This window comes from Malus domestica, chromosome 08 (assembly GCF_042453785.1).
Source record: "Malus domestica chromosome 08, GDT2T_hap1".
Lineage (NCBI taxonomy): Eukaryota > Viridiplantae > Streptophyta > Magnoliopsida > Rosales > Rosaceae > Malus > Malus domestica.
In genome coordinates, this window is record NC_091668.1 from 6,812,862 (window position 1) to 6,837,842 (window position 24,981).

A 24,981-nucleotide genomic window follows, 5' to 3' on the forward strand; every position below is an offset into this window, starting at 1 on the left:
GGTGATTGTGGAGCCCCTGCAGCAGCATCGAGAAGGTCGTAGATTGACGGAGGAGGAGTCGGTGGCGGTTGTATTGCCGGAGAAGTCGTCAGTGGCGGTTGGATTGCCGGAGAAGCGGTCGGATGGCCGGGAAATGGAGAAAGCGAGCGAGTTCGATCGCGGAAGCTCGGAAAACAGAGAAGCGGAAGACATTGGCGCGAAGTCAGCAGGAAACGACGTCGTTGCTGAACAGTCGGAAGAGGTTAGGGTTGTGGATTGCGAGGAAACTAAGGAGAAGACACACGTGGCGCCAAGTGAGGTTAAATCGGGAGATTTCAGTGACGAGGATGATTGGGAGGGGATCGAGAAGAGTGAGTTGGATGATGAATACACTGCGGCGGTGAAATCTGACGGACACGATTGATCGGTCGGCGAATGTCGGGTATCCAACGGCTCTCAACACTTGAGAGTGTGCCAAGTGGTATTAGACTTCCTGTTATCTCTCTGTTAATATAATTAATGGGATGTGCTATCCACACATCATTTTTATTTCTCACACACTTTTTTTTAATTTCTACCCATTGATTTTCTTTAATTCACCCGATTCAACGGCTCAAACTTAGAAAAGTGTGTGAGAAGTAAAAAAATGGTGTGTGGATATCACATCCTATAATTTATTTGCGTAGCTATTCATATCTCTCTGCTTAATGAATTTGTGTAGCTATCCATATCTCTCTCTGCTTGTTTTTACTTGTCTCAACTCTGAAAAGATGTGAAAAATGTGGAAATACAAGCTGTTGAAAACAGAAAAAAAAGTAGGGAAATGCGAAGCAAGATATCTAACACTAACCAAGCTGGAAAAATATGAAAAATGTGGAAATACAAGCTGAAAATTCCATACCCGTACTCATACGGTATATCCTAGGTTCAATTTCTATCGGTGGTAAATCTTACAATAAAGACTGCAATGATTGTGAATCTTTACAACACTAAAAAAAGTGGGTGCTTCGCCACCAGGCCCCTTTTAAAAATAAAAAACCAAGATATCTAACACCATTACTATACACACCACAAATGGAATTTATAGATCGGAAATTTGAAAAAACAACAATGAAATGGCAATGTGTGTGAATTGAAATCTAAGTGCGTATTCATGTAAAGTTATATTAGAAGTAGAGGGCCTAGTCATTGTTGTTTCTTATATTTTGTCGAGGGTAATGGTTAGGGGTGCAACTTGGGTTAGGCCAATATGAACCCGCTCATGTCCAATCTGATTTTAAATCCAAACAAGCGGGTTTTTTTAGTTATAAACCCCCTGAACCCAACCTAATTTCAACCCCGTTCATTGATTGGGTTGAGTTGGGTTGATTATTTGCCAGTTCATCCCCAACCTAACCCAACTCGACTAACCAAACCCAATTTAACCAGATTGTAACCCATATCAATTAAAGCTCATACGACACCCAAGTGAGCCAAGTCCAAAAATCAACGCCCTTTCTAATATTATTATGTTTTAATAAATTACCGTTTATAATTACTTAGGCTTTTAGGGAATAAGAGGTTTTGATTAGTCAGCTCATATTCATAGTCTTTAAATCCTAAAGCTTTATAGTAGATTGATTTATGAAATTAAAGTTAGCTAGCTTTGATGCTACTTGGTTTAATTTTTTTAGGAATTTATGGAAACTAAATTGTTACAAGAAACTTGAAAAAGTTGAGTAATCCTAACCCAACCCAATTAAACCCGAGCCCAAATGAACCCAAATGAAAGCCAACCCGAACCCGAGAAGTTGGGTTAGGATTAGGTTGACCTTTCAACCCATCCGAATTGCACCCCTAATGCTAGGGCATTAGCTACTTAGACTAAATTTTGTAAACTATATAACGTGATTGATGATTGGATTATTATTTTAGTGTTCGTCTATCTACCATTACTCTTTGTGACCGTCTAAATACATTTTATTGGTCTGCAATGTTTGCATTGTTCTGTTTTATTTCTTTCCCTCTAAGTACTCCACCTTATGCGCAAGGATTCGTTTGCCAACGGTCTGAGAAAACTACCTACCAACTCTGTTATCCCTCCCCATCTATGGGAAATCTCTCTCTCTGAGTCGGGCAAGTGATGAGGTCGAACAGCGTCATTTCTTAGTTCCCAGTACAAATCTGTTCTGCATATATGCATGCATAGATGTGATTTATCTGCATGTTACTCGACACTTTCATTTCCTTGTCATTCAAGTTAAAATTGTTGGCATATATTTTTTGCAACGCGTAGTTGCGACTCTTTTCCGCAATCTTTCCTCTTTATATCAGGCTTCTAATTTTTCAATTTCTCATTGACCCATTGCATTACAGAACGGGATGTGTTACAGAACAGAAGTAAGACATTTTATTTGGTTTTTCTTACTTCTTGTCCCCATAGGCATGCTACATTGGAAAATACTTATTCATCTTACTCTAGTAAAATTAGGGAAGATTCATGGAGCTAGTTCATCTTTTCATCATGACCATATACTCCACCGCCCGCACCCATCCCGCCACCATAACCTGGGCCTGTGCCTGCCCCAAATCCACCATCTCCTCCACCGCCATTACCAAATCCGCCGCCATTATGAAACCCACCACCATTCCCAAATCCGCCACCATTACCCAATCCACCACCATTGTGAAACCCACCACCATTACCACCATATCCCTTGCCACCGCCATTATCACCACCAAAGCCTCCGCCACCACCAGAGCCTCCTCCGCCGCCACCAGAGCCTGAGCCATAACCTCCGTAACCATCAGCTGTCAGTCCTTGAGAAGCAGCAGCCTCTTCACTGTGCCAATTCTTTATCCCATGGTCCAAACCAAGTCTCTTGTCTATCAGATCCCTCCCTTGAATCCCTTCTCTGGTGGCTTCAACTGCTACGTAACTAAAAATCCCCATAGCCAAGAACATTAGACTCCATGAAACTGCGTTGCTCCTCGCCATGACTTTTCGTATCACCGTTGTACCTTCAGTAGAGAAGATAAACATATGTTAGTATTCCAAAAGGAGATAGAGAGAGAGAGGGATAGAAGAGAGCTCACCGTTAAGTTATGTGACGTCGTTAGTCTTCCGCTTTACTAAGCTTTGAAGGGCCTTGATGATCACTGGAGCTGAGAGATTTAAACCGAATTTAAGATGGAGAGTGAGAGCTTTAGTCAATGACCCTAACGAAATAAGGTAGGTTCCTTAGATTTATAAGGCCGTCTGTCATAGGTTATGAGTTTCTAAGAGCTGCATGGAAGATTGGCCCGGGGGGGGGAAGGTAAGGTTGCAGGTCTGCGTGATGACGATGACTCGTGCCAGCTTGATTCTGGTGGTGATGTCGATTTGCATGACCACAAGGCTTCAAAGTTGCTGCATTATAATTCTGCTTCTGGAATTTTAAGCTTCTACTTTCATTGGGCTTAGTAGTCTATGGGCTGTTCCTTTTCTTTCCTAGAAGTCCAAAACGGACAAGAGCACAGAAACAGGGCTTTTCTTTAAAAAAAATGAAAGATACGAACTAAGAGGGCATTGGGTCGGGTTGAGGCGATGAATTTGATACGTGTTTTAAAAACTAATGTCGAAACATGCAGCTGGTTATATTGGTCGAAGCAGACGTGCTCCTCTCTATGCACTTGAGTTCGAATCCCGTTCACTTTAGTTTAAATACTTAAAAATAAATTATTGTTTGTATTAGAAAAGGTCAAACAAGTTTTATCATCTATGTAGTTTCCACAGTTTCGTCCATGTATTTGTAACCGGGCTTCTTGTTGCAAAATGTTGTAATCCGAAACACTAAGACATAGAGAAGTATGATCCCGTTATTTGTACGATACTTCTCACTTATACAACGGTCACACTTGATTTCACTTTAGTCCACTCACAGTGCTTTCACTTTAGTCCACTCACAATGCAAGGCCCCGGAACACTCTTAAACATAAATATGACAGTGTATTATTAGTAGAGATGTTATAGTACTGGTATTCGTAACCATGTAAGTTTGCCCTCCACAACTAAACACGGTCACGACCGACACTTCCAACGGACTATGGTCGTATAGCGTTGAAAGAAGGGTGGTACGGATTGTTGGGAGTGATGTCGAGTGTTGAAAACTCCCGCAATCCGACCCAGACCTGCCACATGATGGTTGACCCCACCGTCAGGGTTTCTGTAATGTTTCTACCTTAAGATTTTTTATTCATGATCTTAAATAAAACTGGGATTATTATATTAGGATTTGTTTGGTATTCTATTTGAAATTTTTTTTATCATTTTTCAAAATATTTTTTAAGAACTTTTCTTGAAAACAATTTTCTTTATGACTCAAAAATTTGTTTGGTATGCGATTAAAAAATTTTAAATCTTACAACTTAAACTGGACAAAGAAATCTAAAAAGAGGGGGTCGGAGGAAAGAAAGTTGAGAGAGAGGAGAGATGAGGAAAGAGAGTAAGACATGATTGGAGGAAAGAGAAAGAAGAGAGAGGACCGGAGGAGATAGAGAGGAAGATGATTGAAAGAAAAAATCGAGATAATGATGAGAGTGGATTGGAGGAGAGACGAAAAAAACAATAAAAACAAAAACAATAAAACAAAAGAAGGGGGACATAGAAAGAAGAAAAGAGAGAGATAGATTTTGAGTGAGAGGGGAGGAGGGAGAGAAAAGAAATGAGTGAGTTTAAATTTTTAAATTTTAAAAGCTCACTTTTTGTTTTTTTAGAGAATAGACTATATTTTTTAGTTAATCTTAAGTTCCGTTTTTTAAAATAGTCCTACCAAACAAATTTTTAAGGTCTAAAACTTTAAAATTATTTATGAATTTAAAAAATTGGATTCAAATAGAGTATCAAACATATTCTTATTTTTTTAGATAATTTGTTGAGCTAATAGACAAAAGAAAGTTACGTTTATTTCCAATATGCCTTTGCCTGGCTGCCTGGCCGGTTTGAAAACCCAAAAGAAAAAGAGTGTCAATCAACGAGGTGATGGCCCCATAATGTTGAGGCAGAGGCTGTGCTGCCCTACATAGTGACACCAATAAAGCTCAGTACTAATCACACATCATGTTTTGTTTTCTTACATTTTTCAGGATTTGGATCATCTTCCAGGTAATTGGTTGGGATCCTCCTGATCAGTGTCTGTGGATCGTTGAATTTTATCCAACGATTACAAAAAGAAGGGTCCTCTAAAAATTATAATAATTGTAACTGTTGGATAAAAATCCAACTGCCCACAGACACCGATCAGGAGGATCCTGACCAATTGCCTGGAAGAGGATCCAAATCCCATTTTTCATACATTATATGATGGGGATGGACGTATGATTAACACAATTATCCGTTATAATGAATGTAATCATAAGAATTGCAATTCGTTTGGAAATGCTTTTAAAATGACTAAAAGCGTTTTTGATGAGAGTGTTGTTGAAATCAATTCTTAGTAAATATGCAAGTGAATCTTGAAAAAAACATTTTTTCCCTGCAAGAAACACACAACTAGTGCAGGAAGCAAAAAGCATTTCAAATGCTTTTGAAACCCAACAATACTTTGATCAAAATCGATTTCAATCATTTGAAAAACACTTTCAAGCGAGTCCTTAACTATTGTTGGTTTAATGATACTTATCATCTTGATGTTGCAAGATGTCACAAGTTCAATATTTTTTTTGTTGTTTTTGCCAGTTGTAAAAAGCGTTGTGAAGGTAAGGTCGTTTTAGACATAAAAAACGTTGTAACACAAGTTGGATTTTTCTTCTTATCATGTGATGGTTGTATGTAGTAATCAGAAAAGACAATGCAATATACAAGCAATCAAACGACAATTGACTAATTAAGACCACCTTCAAATCTTCTAATTAATTATTTGGAGACATTGAGTGGGAGAGAAAATGACATTTCAACTACGATTACATAATTGTTAATTATGCATGCCATGTGGCAGTTGCTTCAAGCACACATCGCCCACCCGATTTCCAGTAAAGTTTTTTTGCATCTGGATTATCCTATGTGATTAAGATTTTAATTACGTTTATATAATGCATGTAGACGGTTTTATATTAGAAATTTTAACGAAAAACTCGCGGTACTGTTCACTTTAATGAAAAACCACATTTTTACACTAAAAAATTAATTATGGTACTATTCATTTTACCCTTTATTTTGTCTTTATCGTTAAAACTTAAACTTTTCAAATTATTTTTATTAGTTTTACTTTTTATATTTTATTGGAATTTGGAAGCAGTCCATTAAACTTAATTTTAGGGTTTATATCGCAATGAAAATGTTATTTTTTTTGTGACCAAAATATCACGAGTTCATGTCGTAAAAACAATTTCTTTGCAAAGTAAAAGATAAGACTTCATACGGACGATAAACATTTCTTTCTCGATCATGCATAGCGAAGAACCTTATTGATTTACAGTTGCCTTTTACATCGTAAATTAGCAGAAACTAGATGCCAATTTACTGATAAAGATGTGATGGGACAATTATAAGGAGGCAAAAACAATGGAGGGGGCCGCAAAATTAAGATTCCTTGAACAACCTAGCTAAATTAGTGATTCTTTAAGAACTCAATTGTACCATTGCTCGCTTTATCATGATATCATCGTTGAACATTGTTGTAACAATTCGGAAATATGACAAAATTAAAAACAATCGATACATTAGCTCTCTCACGGCCACACCCCTGTTGTTCTATTAGCTACCTTTTGGTACGTGGAACGAGATGAAACGGAGTGAGACGAGATGTTCCGTCCCACATTTGATGCACCTAAAACGGATGAAACACGTTGTTCCACAAGACGAGTTTTGGATGAATTTTCGTTCCACCTCATCCCCTGGAACGACTCATTCCACATATGTGGAACACAAAATTATAACCTCTCTGTCTCCTTCTTCTTCCTCCTTATTTCCATCCGAGGGCATATTTGCTTCCTCTCCGTTCCATTTCGTCCCGTCCTGTCCCATTCCGTTCCATCCCTTCCCGTCTGCATACCAAACAATACCAAGTAATTAAATGCAAGCTAAAACACTGTTGATGTAATTAATATTGAGTCGTTGTTCTGTTTCTTTGAAAATCTTGACAATAATCGTTAATCATCAACTTCAAAATTGATTAAACAAAGTTCACAATCACATTGGTTTCACATGCTGTCAATCATTTTGGCCAAAATGTGGACTCCATCGAACGCAACAAGAAATGATATTAACTCAATTAGATACTTATGATCCAAACATATCTTCCTTGAAATCTGAATAAATTTCACATAATTCTCTATTAGCTTCAACTGGAAGTTAGCTTAATTAATTTAGAATACATGTATAGTCCTTAATTTTTGATTGGTAAAGAGAAGTAATTATATAGATAATCCAACCCTTAATCCATGTTTTATTGCTTAGAAAACTACTTACAAATGTGAAATTTTCCATCTCCAAACTTTGTTTTTAGATGAACAAAAAGTTTAGAGGCAGATCGACTACTCTCACCACCAACATTAAAGCATATCCACAATCTCAAATTGAAAGAATATACGCGTGACAGCTAACTACGACTCATACACTAAACAATACAAGGAGGAATCCAATAGGAGCTTCCACTTATGAATTATTAGTGGTAGGGTCCCTTTTCCAGCTAATGGACTAGGAGGTAGTCCAATCTAGCTTATAAATACAGTACGTGCATGTCTTTTTCTTCTATGATTAAATAATATAATAACAATTACCAATATTTAAATTAGATTCGTATGAAGTATGAACAAGTTATAGTATCAATTGGTGCATAATTTACACAAGATAAACTTTGATTAATATACGCTATCTATCTCTCATCTCTACCACCACCACCACCATGCAGTACGCACGCAGGGTCACATTTGACGGCCAATTTCAATATCTGATCATTATTGTGCTTTTTCATGAGACAGATATACAAGTAATATGTATTTATCGTTTTTAGAGATTATTTTTTAATGGCACTAGAAACACCAACGTTACTATGTATACTAAATTTTAGTTATTAATTGATGTTTCATGATATAGGTCTAGCGGCAGAGGGGAAGCTATGAAGGGACCAGGATGGTCCTAGACTTATCCTAACATTTGTTTTTACGCAGAAATATTTGGTTTTATGCTTATGATTTTCAAGGTTATTATGTAGGCTCAAGGCCTAAATCCAACGTTTTTACTTTACTTTTTTTATCGGATTTACTTTACTTTATTTCTATGGAGTTCAAGCAATCTATTGCTTGTGCGCTTTGAGGAGGACTCCATTTTGGAAATCAGTGGAGCAAAGAGGAAGAAAGTCCTAAAAGCTTGTGATTTAGGTTTAAGGAAGAGGATGATGAGGACGTCACCATACCAGGTCCAAACGATGGTGCTCGGTTGCTCACCACATGACGGAGTAATTTTTGTAAGATCAGGAGAGTGTTTTAGATTGAGACATTTGGGCTCCTCCTAGACTAAAATCCTGACTTTGCTACTATCTACTGGTGAACTTTATTTACTCGTATCAAATCAAACATCGCAATATTTCGGTTACCAAAATTGTGGGTAAGAAGTTTATATCTTAGTGTTATTATCACAAGATTGTAATGTTTTTTTTAATATCAATATGGTGGTGAGATTGAAAGTTGGTTGAAGGCACATGATAATCATCACCCTCAGCAACTGTCCACATTAGCCTAATCAATGTTAATGCTAATTTAAGTGAGATTTCCACTAAAACCATCGGATGAGGGATGATGATTGCACTAATGTGGAAGGAAAATATCAGGATCAAAATCAAACGACAAACAACAAAAAGATGCCTTATGATTTCACGTCCAAAAATAATTAAACACCGTAGAACAATACATATATCAAAATTGTTTTCCCTTGTGAAACACATCGCAACAAAAATTGTGACGTCCAAAAATTCCATTTCACAATTCAATATATATCAAAATTGTTTTCCGACGACCGTGATGGTGTCGACGGAGAGAATAGAGGAAGACGGTATTGGACTCATAACCTATGTTAATCGACAAGTTATGTAACCCGTGCTATTCTGGTTGGACTTGTAATCAAAGTAGGAATCCGATACGTGATCGCCCATTATTTGCATAAAAAACGGTACAATAGACTCAAGTCAATTTTAATGGTTCATAGCCTATCTCATCAGACTCATCAAACGAATCTTAAAGACCTGTAAAAGTAAAAGCATGGTGCCAAATTTAGTAAATTTTACCCATTCATCTGAAATCATGGACAGAGGGAGGTAAGGCCCAGTGGGGGCACATGCCCCCTCTTATCCTTTTTTTTTTCATTACAAATTATTCAATTAATCATTCTCATTTTTTTTTTGCTTTGCAGATTATTCAATTAATTATATTAAAATAATGAAAATCCTCTTTTAGTTTTTAAATGTTCCTTCATTTTGGATAGTTTTCTCACGCACTAATGTCTAAATCTTGTTGAGTTGCATGTATTTGGTTAATTAGTACAAATGAGCATTAGATTGTCAACAATTAAAGATAAAATTAGACAATAGAGTAATAAAATTAGGCATTTTGTAATTAATTTTTTCTGCATTTGTAAAAGAACTAGCTTTAAATGTCCAAAAAATGAGCTCAAATTTTTTAAGGTGCCCCCTCTTAGTTAAATTTCTGGCTTCGTTCCTGTCTGAAATTGTTATTAGGTAGAGTAGGCTTATGCAGCACCTTGCCCTCTAGGCTTTTATACTATGTTCACAAGACATTGCTACACATATTTAACAAAGAAAACCAGAAAATAATTGAATCCTACCACAATGATTAAACCAAACCTAATAAAACCGAGCTTAATTAAGTATACTTAATTACTTTTTTTTTATTGACTTTAGGTATTTAGGCTGCCCCACTAAACACCAGCAATTATGAAGAGACAAATCACTTTTTAAACCATAGGAGTCTAGGAGGAGCATAAAAGAATCAAATTTGCAATCACTTCACAAGAGTTTGTTAGAAAAGAGATAAAGCAATTACAATAAAATAAATAAATAAATAAATAAAGTAATACTACAATTATCACATTTTTATATTACATTTGTAACATGTTTTCGATAGATTTAAGGTCCATCAACACATGTGAATTCCGTCTCTTTCAGAGATAAAAATTTGATATGAAAAATATGGTAATAGTAGTTTTTTGTAATTTTAATTTCCCACCATCAGTTTTCTAGTGGGGGACATCTATTTAAATGGAGGAGAAGTATCAAACAAAATCTCTCACGCTGTGTGAAATTGCACTTCCACTTCCACTTCCATCGGCCCTTGTAATTTTCCCGTACAAAAAAAAAAATAAAAACTCCCCTGTTCCCTGAAAACTCAGAAAATCTCAGAGCTTGCAGAAAACTGAGAGGATGAAGATATCCAGTTTCATGCTTCTGCTACCAGTCATGCTTCTTGCTCTCTCTCGCATCTCCGCTATCGTAGCGGAAGACGCGAGAGAGCAGCAGGTGAAAAAGACTTACATCATTCACATGGACAAGTCCGAAATGCCGGCGAGTTTTGAAGATGATCATTTCCAATGGTATGATTCTTCTTTGAAATCCGTGTCGAGTTCAGCCGACATGCTTTACACTTACAAGACCATAATCCACGGCTTCGCCACCAGGCTAACCGCCGAGGAAGCTGAGCTGCTTGGGAAGCAGTCGGGAATTCTGTCCGTTCTGCCCGAAAGGAGGTACGAGCTGCATACAACTCGGACGCCCGAGTTTCTTGGATTAGGAAAGAGTGAAGCCCTCTTGCCGGCGTCGGGTAAAGTGAGTGAAGTGATTGTCGGAGTGGTGGACACTGGCGTGTGGCCTGAGCTCAAAAGCTACGACGACACAGGGCTCGCGGCGGTACCAAGTGGCTGGAAAGGGGTGTGTGAGGCGGGAACAAACTTCAGCTCCTCAAACTGCAACCGGAAACTCATAGGCGCGAGGTTTTTCTCGAAAGGGTATGAAGCTACAGTTGGACCAATCGATGTGAAAACAGAATCGAAATCACCACGAGATGATGATGGCCACGGAACCCACACCTCATCCACTGCAACCGGTTCCGCAGTTTCAGGAGCTAGCCTCTTTGGTTATGCTTCGGGGACAGCGCGAGGGATGGCGCCACAAGCTAGATTGGCCGCGTACAAGGCGTGCTGGCTTGGTGGGTGTTTCGGCTCTGATATCACAGCTGCAATGGAGAAGGCCGTGGAAGACGGTGTCGATGTTTTATCTTTGTCTATTGGGGGATCACAGTCTGAATATTACAGAGACACTGTTGCTATTGGAGCTTTCTCTGCCGCGGCGCAGGGGATCCTTGTGTCGTGTTCAGCTGGTAATGGAGGACCGGAAGCAGGGAGCCTGTCCAACGTTGCGCCTTGGATAACTACAGTGGGTGCTGGAACATTAGACAGGGATTTCCCGGCTTTTGTTAACCTCGGAAGTGCAAAGAAATACAGAGGTATATCACTGTATAGGGGAACATCCTTATCTAGGGGATTGCTTCCGCTTGTATATGCTGGCAATGCAAGTGTCTCCTCCAGTGGCGGGCTATGCGCTCCTGAAAGTCTGACTCCCTCAAAGGTTGCAGGGAAAATTGTGGTATGTGATCGAGGGGGAACCCCTAGGGTCCAAAAGAGTTTGGTGGTGAAAAAGGCCGGCGGTTTAGGGATGATTTTGACGAACACTGATGCTTACGGAGAGGAACTTGTTGCGGATGCGTATCTACTGCCTACAGCAGCGGTTGGTGCGAAAGCTGGTGCTGCAATAAAAAGCTATATTGCCTCGCAATCTAATCCTACAGGCACAATTGCGCTTGGAGACACGGAGTTAGATGTGCAGCCCTCTCCCGTGGTGGCATCATTCAGCTCAAGAGGACCGAACCTAGTCACCCCGGAAATACTCAAACCAGACCTAATAGCACCGGGAGTAAATATCCTTGCTGGGTGGACTGGTGCGATTGGACCAACCGGACTAACCGAAGACAAGAGGCATGTCACCTTCAACATCATTTCGGGTACTTCCATGTCATGCCCGCATGTGAGTGGTTTGGCCGCCCTTGTCAAGGCCGCTCATCCAGAATGGAGCCCTGCAGCCATTAAGTCTGCACTCATGACTACATCCTACACAGCATACAAAACTGGAGAAACCATCATAGATGTAGCATCTGGAAATCCTGCAACGCCGTTTGATTATGGTGCTGGGCATGTGGATCCGATGGCAGCCCTCGACCCTGGCCTTGTTTATGATAATGCGGTCGAGGACTACTTCAGCTTCCTCTGCGCCTTGAATTATAGCTCAACTGAGATCAAACTAACCACTCACAGAGACTTCACTTGCGATACAAGCAAGAAATACAGGCTTGGAGATTTCAACTACCCGTCTTTTGCTGTTCCCCTAGAAACATCTTCTGGCACAGGGGGTGGAACAGGTGCTTCAACAACTGTAAAATACACAAGGACACTGACCAATGTGGGTACCCCAGGAACATACAAGGTCACGATAACTTCACAGGCGCCATCAGTGAAGATCTCGGTTGAGCCACAATCACTGACTTTCAGTCAAGCATACGAGAAGAAAACATATACCGTGACTTTTGTTGCTGGTTCTTCACCATCCGGTACAAGCAGCTTTGCTCGGTTGGTATGGTCCGATGGGAAACGCACAGTAGGCAGTCCAATTGCTTTCACCTGGATATAATTTTGAACAGCAGCATTGAACAACTGATCTAACTCAGATCAGGGGTTTTAAGGTTCCTGCAAAAAGCCCAATTGTATATTTCTTAGTATGTTGTGAAATTATCCTGTACCTCTCTTGTACCGTAGCAACAGCGCGAATGTAGCCGGTTCATGTGTTTTTTTCTTCACAGTTGAAGTTAAAATGGGAAAGAAGAACAGATGGAAAATAATTGTACAGGAAACTGTGTGAGGAATGGACATGGGGGCATTGAAAAGAATTACCAATTTGTATTCATATATATAATATGTAGCCAAAATATATGGATGATATAATCTTCCATTTTCTCACTTCTGGGCCTCTTTTTTTTTTTTTCACACCAAAAGAAAGAACACCTGGGATCATATTGTAATCATCACAACTTCACAAGACAGGCTACCAATTTCGGGTACGACAAGTTACACGATTCGAAACCTGTACGAATACAGTTGTTTCCGATGTGATAAACGCCCACAGGCACCTCCCTCGTACCCCTGACCAGAAGATGGTTAATTTAGCACGATTCACTTCTTCCTTTATCCTTTGATGCTTAAATTGGACCGCTTATCCAAATCCATTCATGAAGTCCAATCAATGAAACAAATCTGCAAATGTGAATGGAATCCCGACTTTTTCCGCCTACGCTTGACTCAATGGACAAAAATTAACAAGATGTGTAGAAAAAGAAAAATCATGTGCGGATTTTAATTCCAAAAGGAAAATAATACTAGTACTATTTTAAGTGCCATGTGATGTAAGTTTCTTTTTCCTGTTTTTTAGTCAAGTGCCATGTGATGTGGGTTTCTAAGAGGGAATCTCCGGCACTCTCATGTGCAGAACAGAGTACAAAGAGAGCAACCGGAGAGAAACTCCCATATTTGCCAGAAACTCGATGTTCTCAGACTTGCAAAGATTGAGACGATGAGAATGTCGGTTTTCATACTTCCCGTGGCACTTGCGCTTCTGCTGCTCTCTAACATCTCCGCAATTGCAGAAGACGAGAAAGAGCAGCAAATGAAGAAGACGTACATCATTCACATGGACAAGTCCAATATGCCAGCAAGTTTTGAAGATGACCATTTCCGATGGTATGGCTCGTCTTTGAAGCTGGTGTCGGATTCAGCAGACATGCTTTACACATACACAAACGTAATCCACGGCTTTTCCGCGAGGCTGACTCTTGCAGAAGCTGTGCTGCTTGAGAAACAACCAGGAACTGTTTCTGTCCTGCCTGAATTGAGATATGAACTTCAAACAACTCGGACGCCTGAGTTCCTTGGAATATCAGGAAAACATGCAGCTGTCTTCCCTGGATCGGTTAAAGTGAGTGATGTGGTTATTGGAGTTGTAGATTCAGGTGTGTGGCCTGAGAGCAAAAGCTACGATGACAAAAGTCTCGGCCCTGTGCCGAGAAGCTGGAAAGGAAAGTGCGAGGAGGGAAAGAACTTCAACTCCTCAAGCTGCAACCGAAAACTCATTGGTGCGAGGTTTTTCTCAAGGGGGTATGAAGCAGGACTTGGACATCCCATGAATGAAACCAAAGAATCAAGATCACCAAGAGATGATGATGGTCATGGAACTCACACTTCGACCACTGCAGCCTGGTCCCCTGTTCCAGGAGCTAGCCTCTTCGGCTATGCTTCAGGGACAGCAAAGGGAATGGCAACGCAAGCTCGAGTAGCCACATACAAGGTTTGCTGGCTTAGTGGGTGCTTTAGCTCCGATATATTGGCCGCAATGGACAAGGCTGTTGAAGATGGCGTCGACATTCTATCTTTGTCTATTGGGAGAAAAGGGTATGAAGATTATTACAGACGGTATTGACATTGGAGCTTTCTCTGTTGTGGCGAAGGGAATCTTCGTGTCATGTGCAGCCGGAAATCAGGGGCCATTTAAGGTCAGCTCGAGCAATAATGCTCCTTGGATAACCACTGTCGGTGCTGGAACATTAGACCGGGATTTCCCTGCATATGTTAGCCTTGGAAATCGAAGAAAATACAGAGGTATATCAGTCTACGGCGGAACATCCTTACCTAGTGGATTACTTCCACTTATTTATGGAAGCAATGGAAGCAATCTATGCATTCCTGACAGTTTAGTTCCTGCAAAAGTTGCTGGGAAAATTGTGGTATGTGATCAAGGGGAAAACCCTGAGGTTGAAAAGGGTGCGGTGGTCAAAAGGGCTGGTGGTGTAGGGATGATTTTGGCGGATGCTGAAATTAACGGGGAAGAACTAATTGCCGACGTGCATCTACTGGCTACAATAATGGTTGGCCATAAAGCTGGTAAGGCAATAAAAAGATATATTGCCTCCCAGGCAGATCCAAAAGCGCACTTTGCTTTCGGGAAGACACAGTTAGGCGTCGAACCCTCACCAGTGGTGGCAGCATTCAGCTCTAGAGGACCAAATCCAGTCTCTCCGAGCGTACTCAAACCAGACCTGATAGCACCGGGAGTGAACATCCTAGCTGGGTGGACTGGTGCAGTTGGACCAACAAGACTAGATGACGACACCATGCGGGTGAGCTTTAACATCCTCTCAGGTACATCCATGTCGTGCCCACATGTGAGCGGGTTGGCCGCCATTCTCAAGGCTGCTCACCCAAAATGGAGCCCTGCAGCCATTAAGTCTGCTCTCATGACCACATCCTATACAACATACAAAAATGGAAAAACAATCAAAGATATTGCTACTGGAAATGCTGCAACACCATACGATTACGGTGCTGGGCATGTAGACCCCGTGGCAGCCATTGACCCTGGCCTTGTTTACGATCTTGCAGTCAAGGACTACCTAAGCTTCCTCTGTGCCTTGCATTATACAACAACAGACATCAAGAAATTGACTCACAGAGACTTCACCTGCGATTCAAGCAAGAATTACAGCGTTGGAGATCTTAATTATCCATCTTTTTCTGTAGACCTATACACAAATTCAAACAACGGTGGAGCAGGTACCGAAAAATACACGAGGACTCTGACCAATGTTGGTCCACCAGCAAGATACAATGTCTCTGTGTCCATAGACTCTACACTTGCAGCGTCAGTGAAGATCTTGGTTGAACCAAAATCACTGAGTTTCAGTCAAGCATATGAGAAGAAGACTTATACTGTGACTTTTGTAACTAGTTCCATGCCATCTGGTACAGACATATTTGCTCGCCTGGTCTGGTCTGATGGGAAACACATAGTGAGTAGTCCCATTGCTATCAGCTGGTTTTGATTTTATTAACAATCCTGAACCTAATTTACCTACAGATCATGGTGCTTATAAATTCATTGCATTGTGCAGTTTTTTTTTTTTTTTTTTGTGTTTTGTATTTTGTCCAAGTTATCGCCCACAACACATCGATTTTCTATTTTCTGGAAATCCACATTGAGAATTATACTCAATTAGCAGTTGAAAAGAGACATTCAGAAATTTAAAATATCACTACAAAACTAGAAATTCATAGAGCTGTCTACAATGCAATCATCATGAAATCAATCACAATGAAATATCTTGAAGTTACAATAAGGAAAAAAAGCTAAAATATAAACTAAAGCGAAGTCCAACTATCATTCCGTATCATCTACAGACTGACAAACGGGGAGGTAATAAGTATCGAGCTGCCAATACTTTTGTTTGACACCTTCCCAAACTTCGTCTCCTAAACAATCCTTGACAGGCAATGGAATGAACTGTGTAGAGTAACCCAAATTCTGAAGCTCTAGAGAGACCAAATGACAGTAAACAACATGGAAGAAGGCATTACCTCCGCAAAGGCCATTGAAGAACGAGTAGATTCCCCCGGGCTTCAACAACACGGGAAGATGCTGGTGGAACTCTCTCAGGTCTTCGTAGTACTCTCCGTAGGTGTCAAAGAAAATCCCTGCACAAACGAACCCAAAATTTCATAAATTTACATAAATTGAAGCTTAAACCGTCAATTGAATTAGCTCATTTCTATTTCACCTACCATCATATGATTTAAGCTGAGGTAGCACATCCTGCCATCGGCCGAATATTATGTTCACATTATCCTTCTGAGCCCAACCGGTTCGAATCATACGCTGATAAACCTCCGGGTGAGCCTCAACGATGGTGTGCGAAGCAGGGGAGTATTTCTGAATGGCTGTATCCACAAGCCCCATTCCAAATCCAATGTTCAATATATGGCCACCTCCGGAACAAACCGCTTTCGCGTGCGCCTCCATTAACGGATGCTCCCACGCCATCATCACCGCCTTACAATTCGAGTCCATAAGCTTATCCTCACTAAAGCTCACTCTGTCTTCCAAATAATCACCATCGCTATCCCCGTCCTTCTTCTCCCTCCGCGCAATCGTTCCGAGTACCAATTCAGCTTGAATCCCTAATATTCAACTCACATCAATCAAACACTTGCATTTCTGATTCATAAGAAAAAATCCAAATTACAATCATTTTCTAATTTCTATGATAAATTACGTACCGGCATTGAGGAGGATGTCGTAGGCGTCCTCGTGGCCTGCTTCCATGGCGAAATCGCCGGCGGAGAGATTGGAGGGGGATAAGGCGTTCCAGGGCGCGCCAGCTTCTAGAAGGGCTGTGACGGCGTCGGCGTGGCCCAGCTTGGCGGCGTGCATCAGCGGATTGAGGCCTTCACCGTCGAAGTACGTAACGTCAGCTCCGGCGAGTATTAGAGCCTTCAGCTTCTCGGTGTCGCCGTTCCTCGCCGCCTCACATAGCTGCGCGCCTTCTTCCATGTCTGTCTCAGTGTACAGTGCTGGTCAAAACCCTGGTCAAGGTTTATAAAGGTTTGCTCTTCTATTTGCACCCAGCATCGGGATCTTATTACCCAACAAAATACAAACTTCCAATTTTACCCCTACACATTCCAAATTATTTTAAAGGACATATTGGCTTGAAATTGATATAAAAAAATAAATCTTGATCGCGCAAGTGATCAAACACTCTTATAAACTCATCGTATCACTTATGTATGACTCATTTTATCTTTGTAATCATTAGAATAACCAATTTTGGTTAATTCAACACTTAAAGGTTGTAATCATTATAAAATCCTAGTGCATATTTTTTATGAGTAAAATTGAGGGGTACAATTGGAAGTTTGTTGGGTAAAGAGACCATAAATGGTGGGTGGAAAATGAAGTAAAATGTAATACTGGATAATAAATGTTGGGTGAAAATAGATGCATACTAAATGTGGGCAAGGAAAGACCATGCTGATCTATGTCATAGAAAATGAAATTTTTATACAACCTAGATCTTTCTTGAACCACCTCAATTTTCGAGTCCAACTATTCTAGACACAAAAGATTCGGAGATCCTCAATTTGAAAAAGAGCTACACCTATATACGTTGCAGCCTAGTAGCATAAAAACAACGCTGAGACTAATAACTTATGTACTTATGAAGAACCATGTTCACTGATGCGTGTGAAGTTCACAATTCATCAAATTAGAATCAGCGTACTCAAACGTGAACAACTCCTCGTTATATAAGTATAATAAACTCAATTCAAGTGACTAAAATTACGGTTGTATCTTAAGAAAAATGGGTGAGGAAAACGGTTGAGAGAAAAAGGAAATAGCCAAGAAAATTGTTAAACAATTGAAGTAGCGATTATAAAAGCCAAGGAAGTTGTCAATGGACCACAATCACCCACGCGGTGGCGCATCACCATCTCCATCACCATCACCATCCAATCGACCAATTTTGACCCCTCTCCAAACTCTCAACTTCACCAGACGACATCGTTCTGGCCTTTTTAGAAACTCCAGTTATTTACGCCTCTCTCTCTCTCTCTCTCTCTCTCTCTTCCCCAACCCAAATCTTCTGTCAGCTGCAAATCCAAATTGCATCGCTGAAATAACGAAATCTCTCCTCACCCAATTTCCCCTTTTGCCCTCTTTGTCTATTTCTAATTTCTATTTGCTTCAAATTAATTTCGGAATTAAATAAATTTTCGAGCTAGGGTTCTTTATTTTTTTTTGGAATAAAACAAGATTGGTTGCTAATTCATAAATTTGGGCTGATTAATTAATGGCGTCAAGTTTTGATCGGTGGGAGAAAGATCCATTTTTTCCGGCGGCCGAAGAAGTTCAAGAATCCGCCGACAGGTAGCATTTCTCATTCTGTTATTTCTACCGCTCCAGTTCCAAATATGTTCATCAATTTGTAGTTTTTTTCCAATAAATTTGCAACTTTTCGACGTTTTATTGAATTTTGAATGCATCTTTAATTTGATAGCTTCCAGCACATTTGAATCAAATCTCAGCTTTAGGCGACGTTCAGCAGAAACGAAATTTGGCCCCATTTAATTAAAATTCATGATTTACGATTTAATGTTCCATTTTTTTCCTATACAATTTGTTTATAAACCCATTGAGTAATCGGTGTTTATCCGTGATGTGTTTATGTGAAAACCGGAATTGGGGTTTTTGTCTGCACTTGTTCTTCAAATGCAAAGTGCATTGACTGCTAAGGATGATATTTGGTTTTTGTTGTAAATTGTATGTTAATTTTGTTTTCTATGTGGTTCTGAAGGATGGAATCTACTTATCGGACATGGATCCACGCCAGGAAGGACGCTTCCTGTATGTGGGATCCCGAGGAACTTTGCAGGGATCTTCGTACAGCTCTTGGAACTACCAAATGGCAGGTCCTCTTCTTTCTTTTGCTCTTCAGCTATGGCTGCTGCCGTTTAGGCAGACCAACAATATGAATTGGTGCTATGCCCTGTATCAGTGTTGTGATTGGTTGATTGAATTTTTGTGTGGCAATGCAGTTAGAGGAGTTTGCACGAGCAGTCAGGTCGAGTTATGCGAGAAGCTCATGTGAAGACGCAAGAGAGAGGCACCGTGCATTCATTGTTGCGATCGAGGAGCAGGTTTCCAAAATTGAAAAATCGTTAAAGGAAGCTGCCCTTTCTGAGGGCAAGGCTTCTCAGCCTTGGGTGCGTTTGGATGAAGGGGAGTGCAATGAACTTGCATTTTTTCTTTCTGGACCATCTGCTTCCGAAGAGAAAGTTCTTGTTAAAAGTAACGACAAGGATGTTGAAAAACCACGAGTCACAGATGGAGATACGGCGCCAGGTTGTTCAAAGAACTCATGTGGTTCGACCGAGTTGGGCTCCCAGAAGACTAGGGAGGAGAAGTCACATGGGCATAGGAGGACAGCTAGTGATAGTGCTGACGTTGGTGCCTGGAAGATTGCAGTTTTCGATGATGGATACGTACCAAGTTCTTCTGCTATGATGGTTGAGCATCCTGTACGAAAGATTCCTAGTATGTCTGGGTTTCTTAGTTCCATGGAAACCGCGTCAAAGTTGAAGTGGTCAAAGAATGGTTTTAGGAAGTGGAAGGCCGTCGACCGTCATGAAGATGCTGATACTGCATTGTTGCCACCTAGTCAGTTGACTAGGGTATGTACACTTTACTCCTTTGATTTAATTGTCTGGTCTGTGGAATGCTTGGACATACTACGAGACCTTACATTCTTGGCATTGTGTTACTAGTGATTAAAATTCTTGTTTTCCATTTAGGGCATCAATGCTTGCTTGGAAAAAAATAAGAGTTGTTTGGATAGTTGCGATGAATGCTACGATAAACCGTTGTATGGCTGGTACGGAGCTATCCAGAGACAACTTCAACGGTCTCAGTACTATATGCAATATAGTTGGCCTGCACGCGTAGCACTTTGGATCGGTGTACTCCTTTTCTTGATTGGTAAGCTTCACATAACCCTGCCAGATCTTTGTTTTGCACAGAGACACAATGTTGAGTTGCAATTTGGACACAAATGTTGTCCGAATAGCTTATATGTGTTGCTTATCCAGCTAATGATATTTTTTTAAATGTTTGTCATGCTAACCGAGCGTGTCCTTTTCTGTCATTTCTTGTTGAAGTGTAGTTTTGTATTCATGAGTTTGGCATTTTCGTTCTTTGCAGTATTTGTGTTGCGTGCGATCTGAGCTGTGGCCCTTGTGTCCACAGTTTTTGGTAGATCGTGGCAGGACAAGGAGAAACTGTCAATCGATGGACCTAGAAGTAGGGAAATGCAATACTATTTTCACACATTGTTGAAGTGCCAAGCGATGAGCACAGCCTAAGAGAACCTTCAAAGGATTCCACTTTTGTTTTGATGTTTTCCTCCTCCAATTTTGATACCTTTGAAGGAGGAAAACTTCTGCTGTATTGTAGCGATATCAGCGAAAGTTGTAAGCCGAAAGATATGTGCTACTGCATCTTGTAATATAAATTTTCTTTCCTATTCTGTGTGGCTTCGCGTTATGTACTGTGACTGTTTCTGTAGTATATAAAATTTAGTTTTCTTACGTTTACTTACGATATGAAATAAATTTTCGTTTCCATCCTCAATATTCTACAAAGTCAATTGAAGTACTGCATGCGTAAAAAGATCTCCCATTTTCTCTGCATTGGCACCTAAGTCGACTTGCATAGCGACGTAAGCTGGGTCTGCGGTTATGGATTCGGTTCACAGCAATGATGAGGAAATGCTGTAACGAGAAGCTATCGTGAGGCACGAATGTCCCGGTTGCTTTTCTGTAAAGCACCATCTTGATCCTTCTTGCCGAAGTCTATGCCCTGGTATGTGACCCCAGATGAATGATACTGACTACCAAAGGCAGTGCCGAAGCCCCATCCGAGACCTAGTCCAACCCCACAGCCTCCGCCTACGAAACAATACACCGGTTAATGTCAGATGCATCGTGATGTACTTGACATAGATCCAACACATTCTAAAAATATAAACAAGAGATTCCGGTTTGATTAAAAGGGAAAGGTTATACCTACACCAAGGCCCAAGAAGTTCAAAGGTGTGCCTGTAGCAGAAAAAACGTCGTAAATCAGCAAACAAGATGCATCACAGTACATCAGTACGAATAACAAACAGTGTTAAGTAAATAAGGATAATTCCTTAATGCTAGTTAGTCCTATGCTGAAATTGGGGGCTAACAAATAGTTAGCACATCATATGATAATCTGTATGAAGCTTAAATGCAGCCTCAATCTCGACTCGAGAGACACAACCAGTCCAACACTTCTGCATTGACTAATGATCAAGTAATCACTAATTGATCCAAACGCATAACCAGACTCGCAAGGTATCAAAATTTTGGCCACGCTAGAGAGGAGACGGATCAAGGGATTTTTGCACTGGTGGAAAAGAAGAGTGGAGGAGGATATCTCGTTTTCAGTCAAATATACATGCCGAACAGCAAAACCCTCCCAATAATCCTCCTGGTACAGATGCTTTAAGTTCAAACCAATCGTTAGTGCACCAACATGATGAAAAAGAATCTCAATTGGCCATCAGATGGTCCAAATATTAACATGTTTATGAGGTTCCTAAATTGGCCCATGGGGAAGAACCAATTCCTACTATTCCTTTCAGTTAAAACTACCCTCCCTCCAAGAAAAGCGGATTCCATTGACATCACATCCGTCTTGAAAAGCGGATTCCATTGACATCTCATCCGTCTTGAATAAATCTCTAGTATTCAAAGAGCCTATTTCTCCTCTGAGAGAGTATCAACAAATGTTTACCCCACTACATTTTGACAGTGAAGAACCAAGTAGAGGATGAACCAAATGAAATCCTCAGCTTACAGTCCTTTCGCGAATTGCTACAAATTTCCTTTTCTTAAAAGATAGAACAGAGACACCATCAAATGACCATACGAACACAAGATTTACGAAGATGCCAAGGTGATCAGAACAACACCACCTCCTTAACAACTCAACCGTTGAGAATTGGTGTTTATTTGTCAACCCTTATTCTAAGAAACGGTGCTAAAAAACAGATTCACAATTCACAGACTTTGCACTTCGAAAGTTCTTTTCTTCATTGCTCATAAACCGCACAGAAATCATTTTGAAACCATTCGCCTTGTGGATCCACAATATCTACCTAGATGATATGCTGTAAACACTTCTTTTATTGCACAATTTGTGGAAATGCCTAATTAATAGAAAATTACGCTATGAAATTAAGCACCAAAAGCTGTTTTAATTCTTCTAATTAACAATTCTAATTGTTATAAAGATTAAACATTTTTCAGGTAAATGAATTAAAAAATGCAATCAAAATTCAAGCGGGAGAAGGAACCAACCTCCGAAACCCCATCCAACGCCGAATCCGCAGCCAACACCAAATCCTGAAGAAAACAAACTGAATTGGTCACGGCCTCATCGCACCACATAGATTATAACAAAATAAGTCTTACGAAATCGTACCGAATCCAACGCCAGCTCCATTGAAGTTGGTAAGAACCATCGCTGCAGCTATGGCGGTTTGCAGGCCGGAACTAGCGATCAAGCTTCAGCATTTATATATTCAGTATAAATTTAGGTTAAAAATGTTTAAATTAAAAGGGAATTTGAGTGGACGAAGTTCATACGAAATCACGGAGAAGGGAAATACCTATGAAGCTCCAACAATGGTGATTGGGTCCGAGTCCGACTGCAATGCGGTGTGCTCAACCAGTCTCCTGCCTTCGTTTATCAAACCAGCTAGCTAACTGAAGACTGGATCTTTACGGGAATACCCATGGACAATGGGCCAGTCGGCTCTCAAATAAAGCCCTTCACGAAATGGCTGTACCCATTGCAGGCTTGGGCCAGCCCATGCATTCCTTTCAATAGAACGTACGTAATTGCTTTTCCCGCCACCAAGAAAAGAAACTTGAAATTATTACATTTTCCATATTTTTATATAACGAGATGAAGGAAGTTGCGTTTTCCTGTAAAACTAATTAGTAATGTGAAAAATGGCTAATTTCTTATAAGCTCTTGAAATATTTGGTTCATCACCGATGAGGAACTCTGTTCTTCACTTTCTCACATGGTATTTAGTGATACTAAACTCATCAATTATGGGAGTTGAATATTATTACTTTCATTTACACGTAGAGAATAATATCACTAAACTATAGTATTACCAACCATTGACACACAAATGCTTTAGTTACTAACTCATTCCGAAAATAAGAAGTATGAGCATTAACTATGGACGATATATTGGTCCTACTAGCATCATCTATTATCAGTAGAGTAATATGATAGGGAGACTAAATTTGTAAATTTTTTTTAAAACTAAATGACATGGAAATTGATGATTGAAATATTACTTAATCGTTGATAAATGTGCACATTTTCCATTGGTGACATATCATTTAGTTTACAAATTTTTTATTCTACAAATTTAGTCTCCCTAGCATTATCCTTATCAATACTATACAACATTCATTAATCCATTTTATATCACTTGCATCAGTAACATCATGTAAAAGTGTCACCACCGCACTCAAAAATTTATCATACATGATTTCGATACCATACAATAATTTCTCTGAAACCTTTATCTATCCTAATGTTAACTATTTACTCTCACTCTTGGAAAAACCAAAAAGGTTAGGAATTTAGGAAAGATTTTCAGTGTGCTCAGATCGCCGGCACATACATCATATTTCATTTTACAATTAAAGGGACACTTGAGAAAAAAAATTTCCTTAATTTATATAATAATATATGATGTAACATCATGTGTTATGAATACATTAAAAGATATTTCAAAAGAAATAGAGATTACTACTATTGATTGCATGATTATGTATTATTATTTTGGATCATGATTCACATGTAGTGTTATTTAATTCCAATAAGCAGATAAACAGACAAATATATGACAAAGATCCACGTTGGCAACAATGTCACGGCTCATGCAGGTGGCTGCAGCTGCAAACAAAAAGATTGGCAGTTAGATTTCACCTAATATTTGACCGATAACTGCCCTTCTCAACTTCTACATGTCACCTCCACCGTCCACTCCCCAAACTCTTTCTATTTATTGATATTGGTTTTTTCTCAGTTTTATTTGCCACCCCGGCGGTTCTAAAGTATGAGCTGGTGGCGGGCCGGAGAGTGAGACTTAGCTCCTTACATTCTCACATGATATTTAGTAATACTAAATTTATTAATTACGAGAGTTGAATTTTATTACTCCTCATTTACAGGTTATACGTAAAGAATAATATTACTAGATTATAGTGCTAATATAATGATTGAAAACTTTTAAAATCACTCAAAACGCTTTTAAAATGATGGAAAGCTTTTTAAAATGATTGAAAGCTCCTTATGTTTCATTTCTATGGCCATAAATTTTCTTTCATGTTTTGTCATGGCTTGTGTTGAAACACCGAAAATAGTCCCATTCTGTGCTTCATAGATAGAAGGGTTAATGTTCTTTGTCCAAAAATAGAAAGACAAAAAG

At 39.8% G+C, this 24,981-nt stretch overlaps 5 protein-coding genes and 1 pseudogene across 5 annotated transcripts; 3 read left to right on the forward strand and 3 right to left on the reverse strand.

The window, feature by feature from the left end:
- Positions 1-2,345: 2,345 nt before the first annotated feature.
- Positions 2,346-3,382, reverse strand: LOC103428756 (glycine-rich protein 5-like). Its single transcript, XM_008366880.4, has 2 exons — positions 3,055-3,382; positions 2,346-2,979 (listed from the first exon to the last, which is right to left on the reverse strand). The coding sequence occupies exon 2, from the start codon at positions 2,954-2,956 to the stop codon at positions 2,465-2,467; it is 492 nt and encodes a 163-aa protein (XP_008365102.2). The 5' UTR covers positions 2,957-2,979; positions 3,055-3,382; the 3' UTR covers positions 2,346-2,464.
- Positions 3,383-9,822: 6,440 nt separating this feature from the next.
- LOC103441065 (subtilisin-like protease SBT1.7) lies at positions 9,823-13,012 on the forward strand. Its single transcript, XM_008379760.4, has one exon. The coding sequence runs from the start codon at positions 10,371-10,373 to the stop codon at positions 12,684-12,686; it is 2,316 nt and encodes a 771-aa protein (XP_008377982.2). The 5' UTR covers positions 9,823-10,370; the 3' UTR covers positions 12,687-13,012.
- A 237-nt stretch (positions 13,013-13,249) lies between these two features.
- LOC103441064 (subtilisin-like protease SBT1.7) lies at positions 13,250-15,994 on the forward strand (annotated as a pseudogene).
- A 120-nt stretch (positions 15,995-16,114) lies between these two features.
- LOC103441063 (protein arginine N-methyltransferase 2) lies at positions 16,115-17,536 on the reverse strand. The gene is made up of 3 exons (XM_008379757.4): positions 17,156-17,536; positions 16,661-17,056; positions 16,115-16,573 (listed from the first exon to the last, which is right to left on the reverse strand). The coding sequence occupies exons 1-3, from the start codon at positions 17,427-17,429 to the stop codon at positions 16,260-16,262; spliced, it is 984 nt and encodes a 327-aa protein (XP_008377979.1). The 5' UTR covers positions 17,430-17,536; the 3' UTR covers positions 16,115-16,259.
- A 793-nt stretch (positions 17,537-18,329) lies between these two features.
- On the forward strand, positions 18,330-21,028 carry LOC103441061 (uncharacterized). Its single transcript, XM_029106848.2, has 5 exons — positions 18,330-18,806; positions 19,234-19,348; positions 19,475-20,110; positions 20,231-20,414; positions 20,637-21,028. The coding sequence occupies exons 1-5, from the start codon at positions 18,730-18,732 to the stop codon at positions 20,657-20,659; spliced, it is 1,035 nt and encodes a 344-aa protein (XP_028962681.1). The 5' UTR covers positions 18,330-18,729; the 3' UTR covers positions 20,660-21,028.
- LOC103441062 (protein TRIGALACTOSYLDIACYLGLYCEROL 5, chloroplastic) lies at positions 21,003-23,265 on the reverse strand. The gene is made up of 5 exons (XM_008379756.4): positions 23,134-23,265; positions 22,947-23,029; positions 22,823-22,867; positions 21,500-21,532; positions 21,003-21,382 (listed from the first exon to the last, which is right to left on the reverse strand). The coding sequence occupies exons 2-5, from the start codon at positions 22,984-22,986 to the stop codon at positions 21,219-21,221; spliced, it is 282 nt and encodes a 93-aa protein (XP_008377978.3). The 5' UTR covers positions 22,987-23,029; positions 23,134-23,265; the 3' UTR covers positions 21,003-21,218.
- Positions 23,266-24,981: the final 1,716 nt, after the last annotated feature.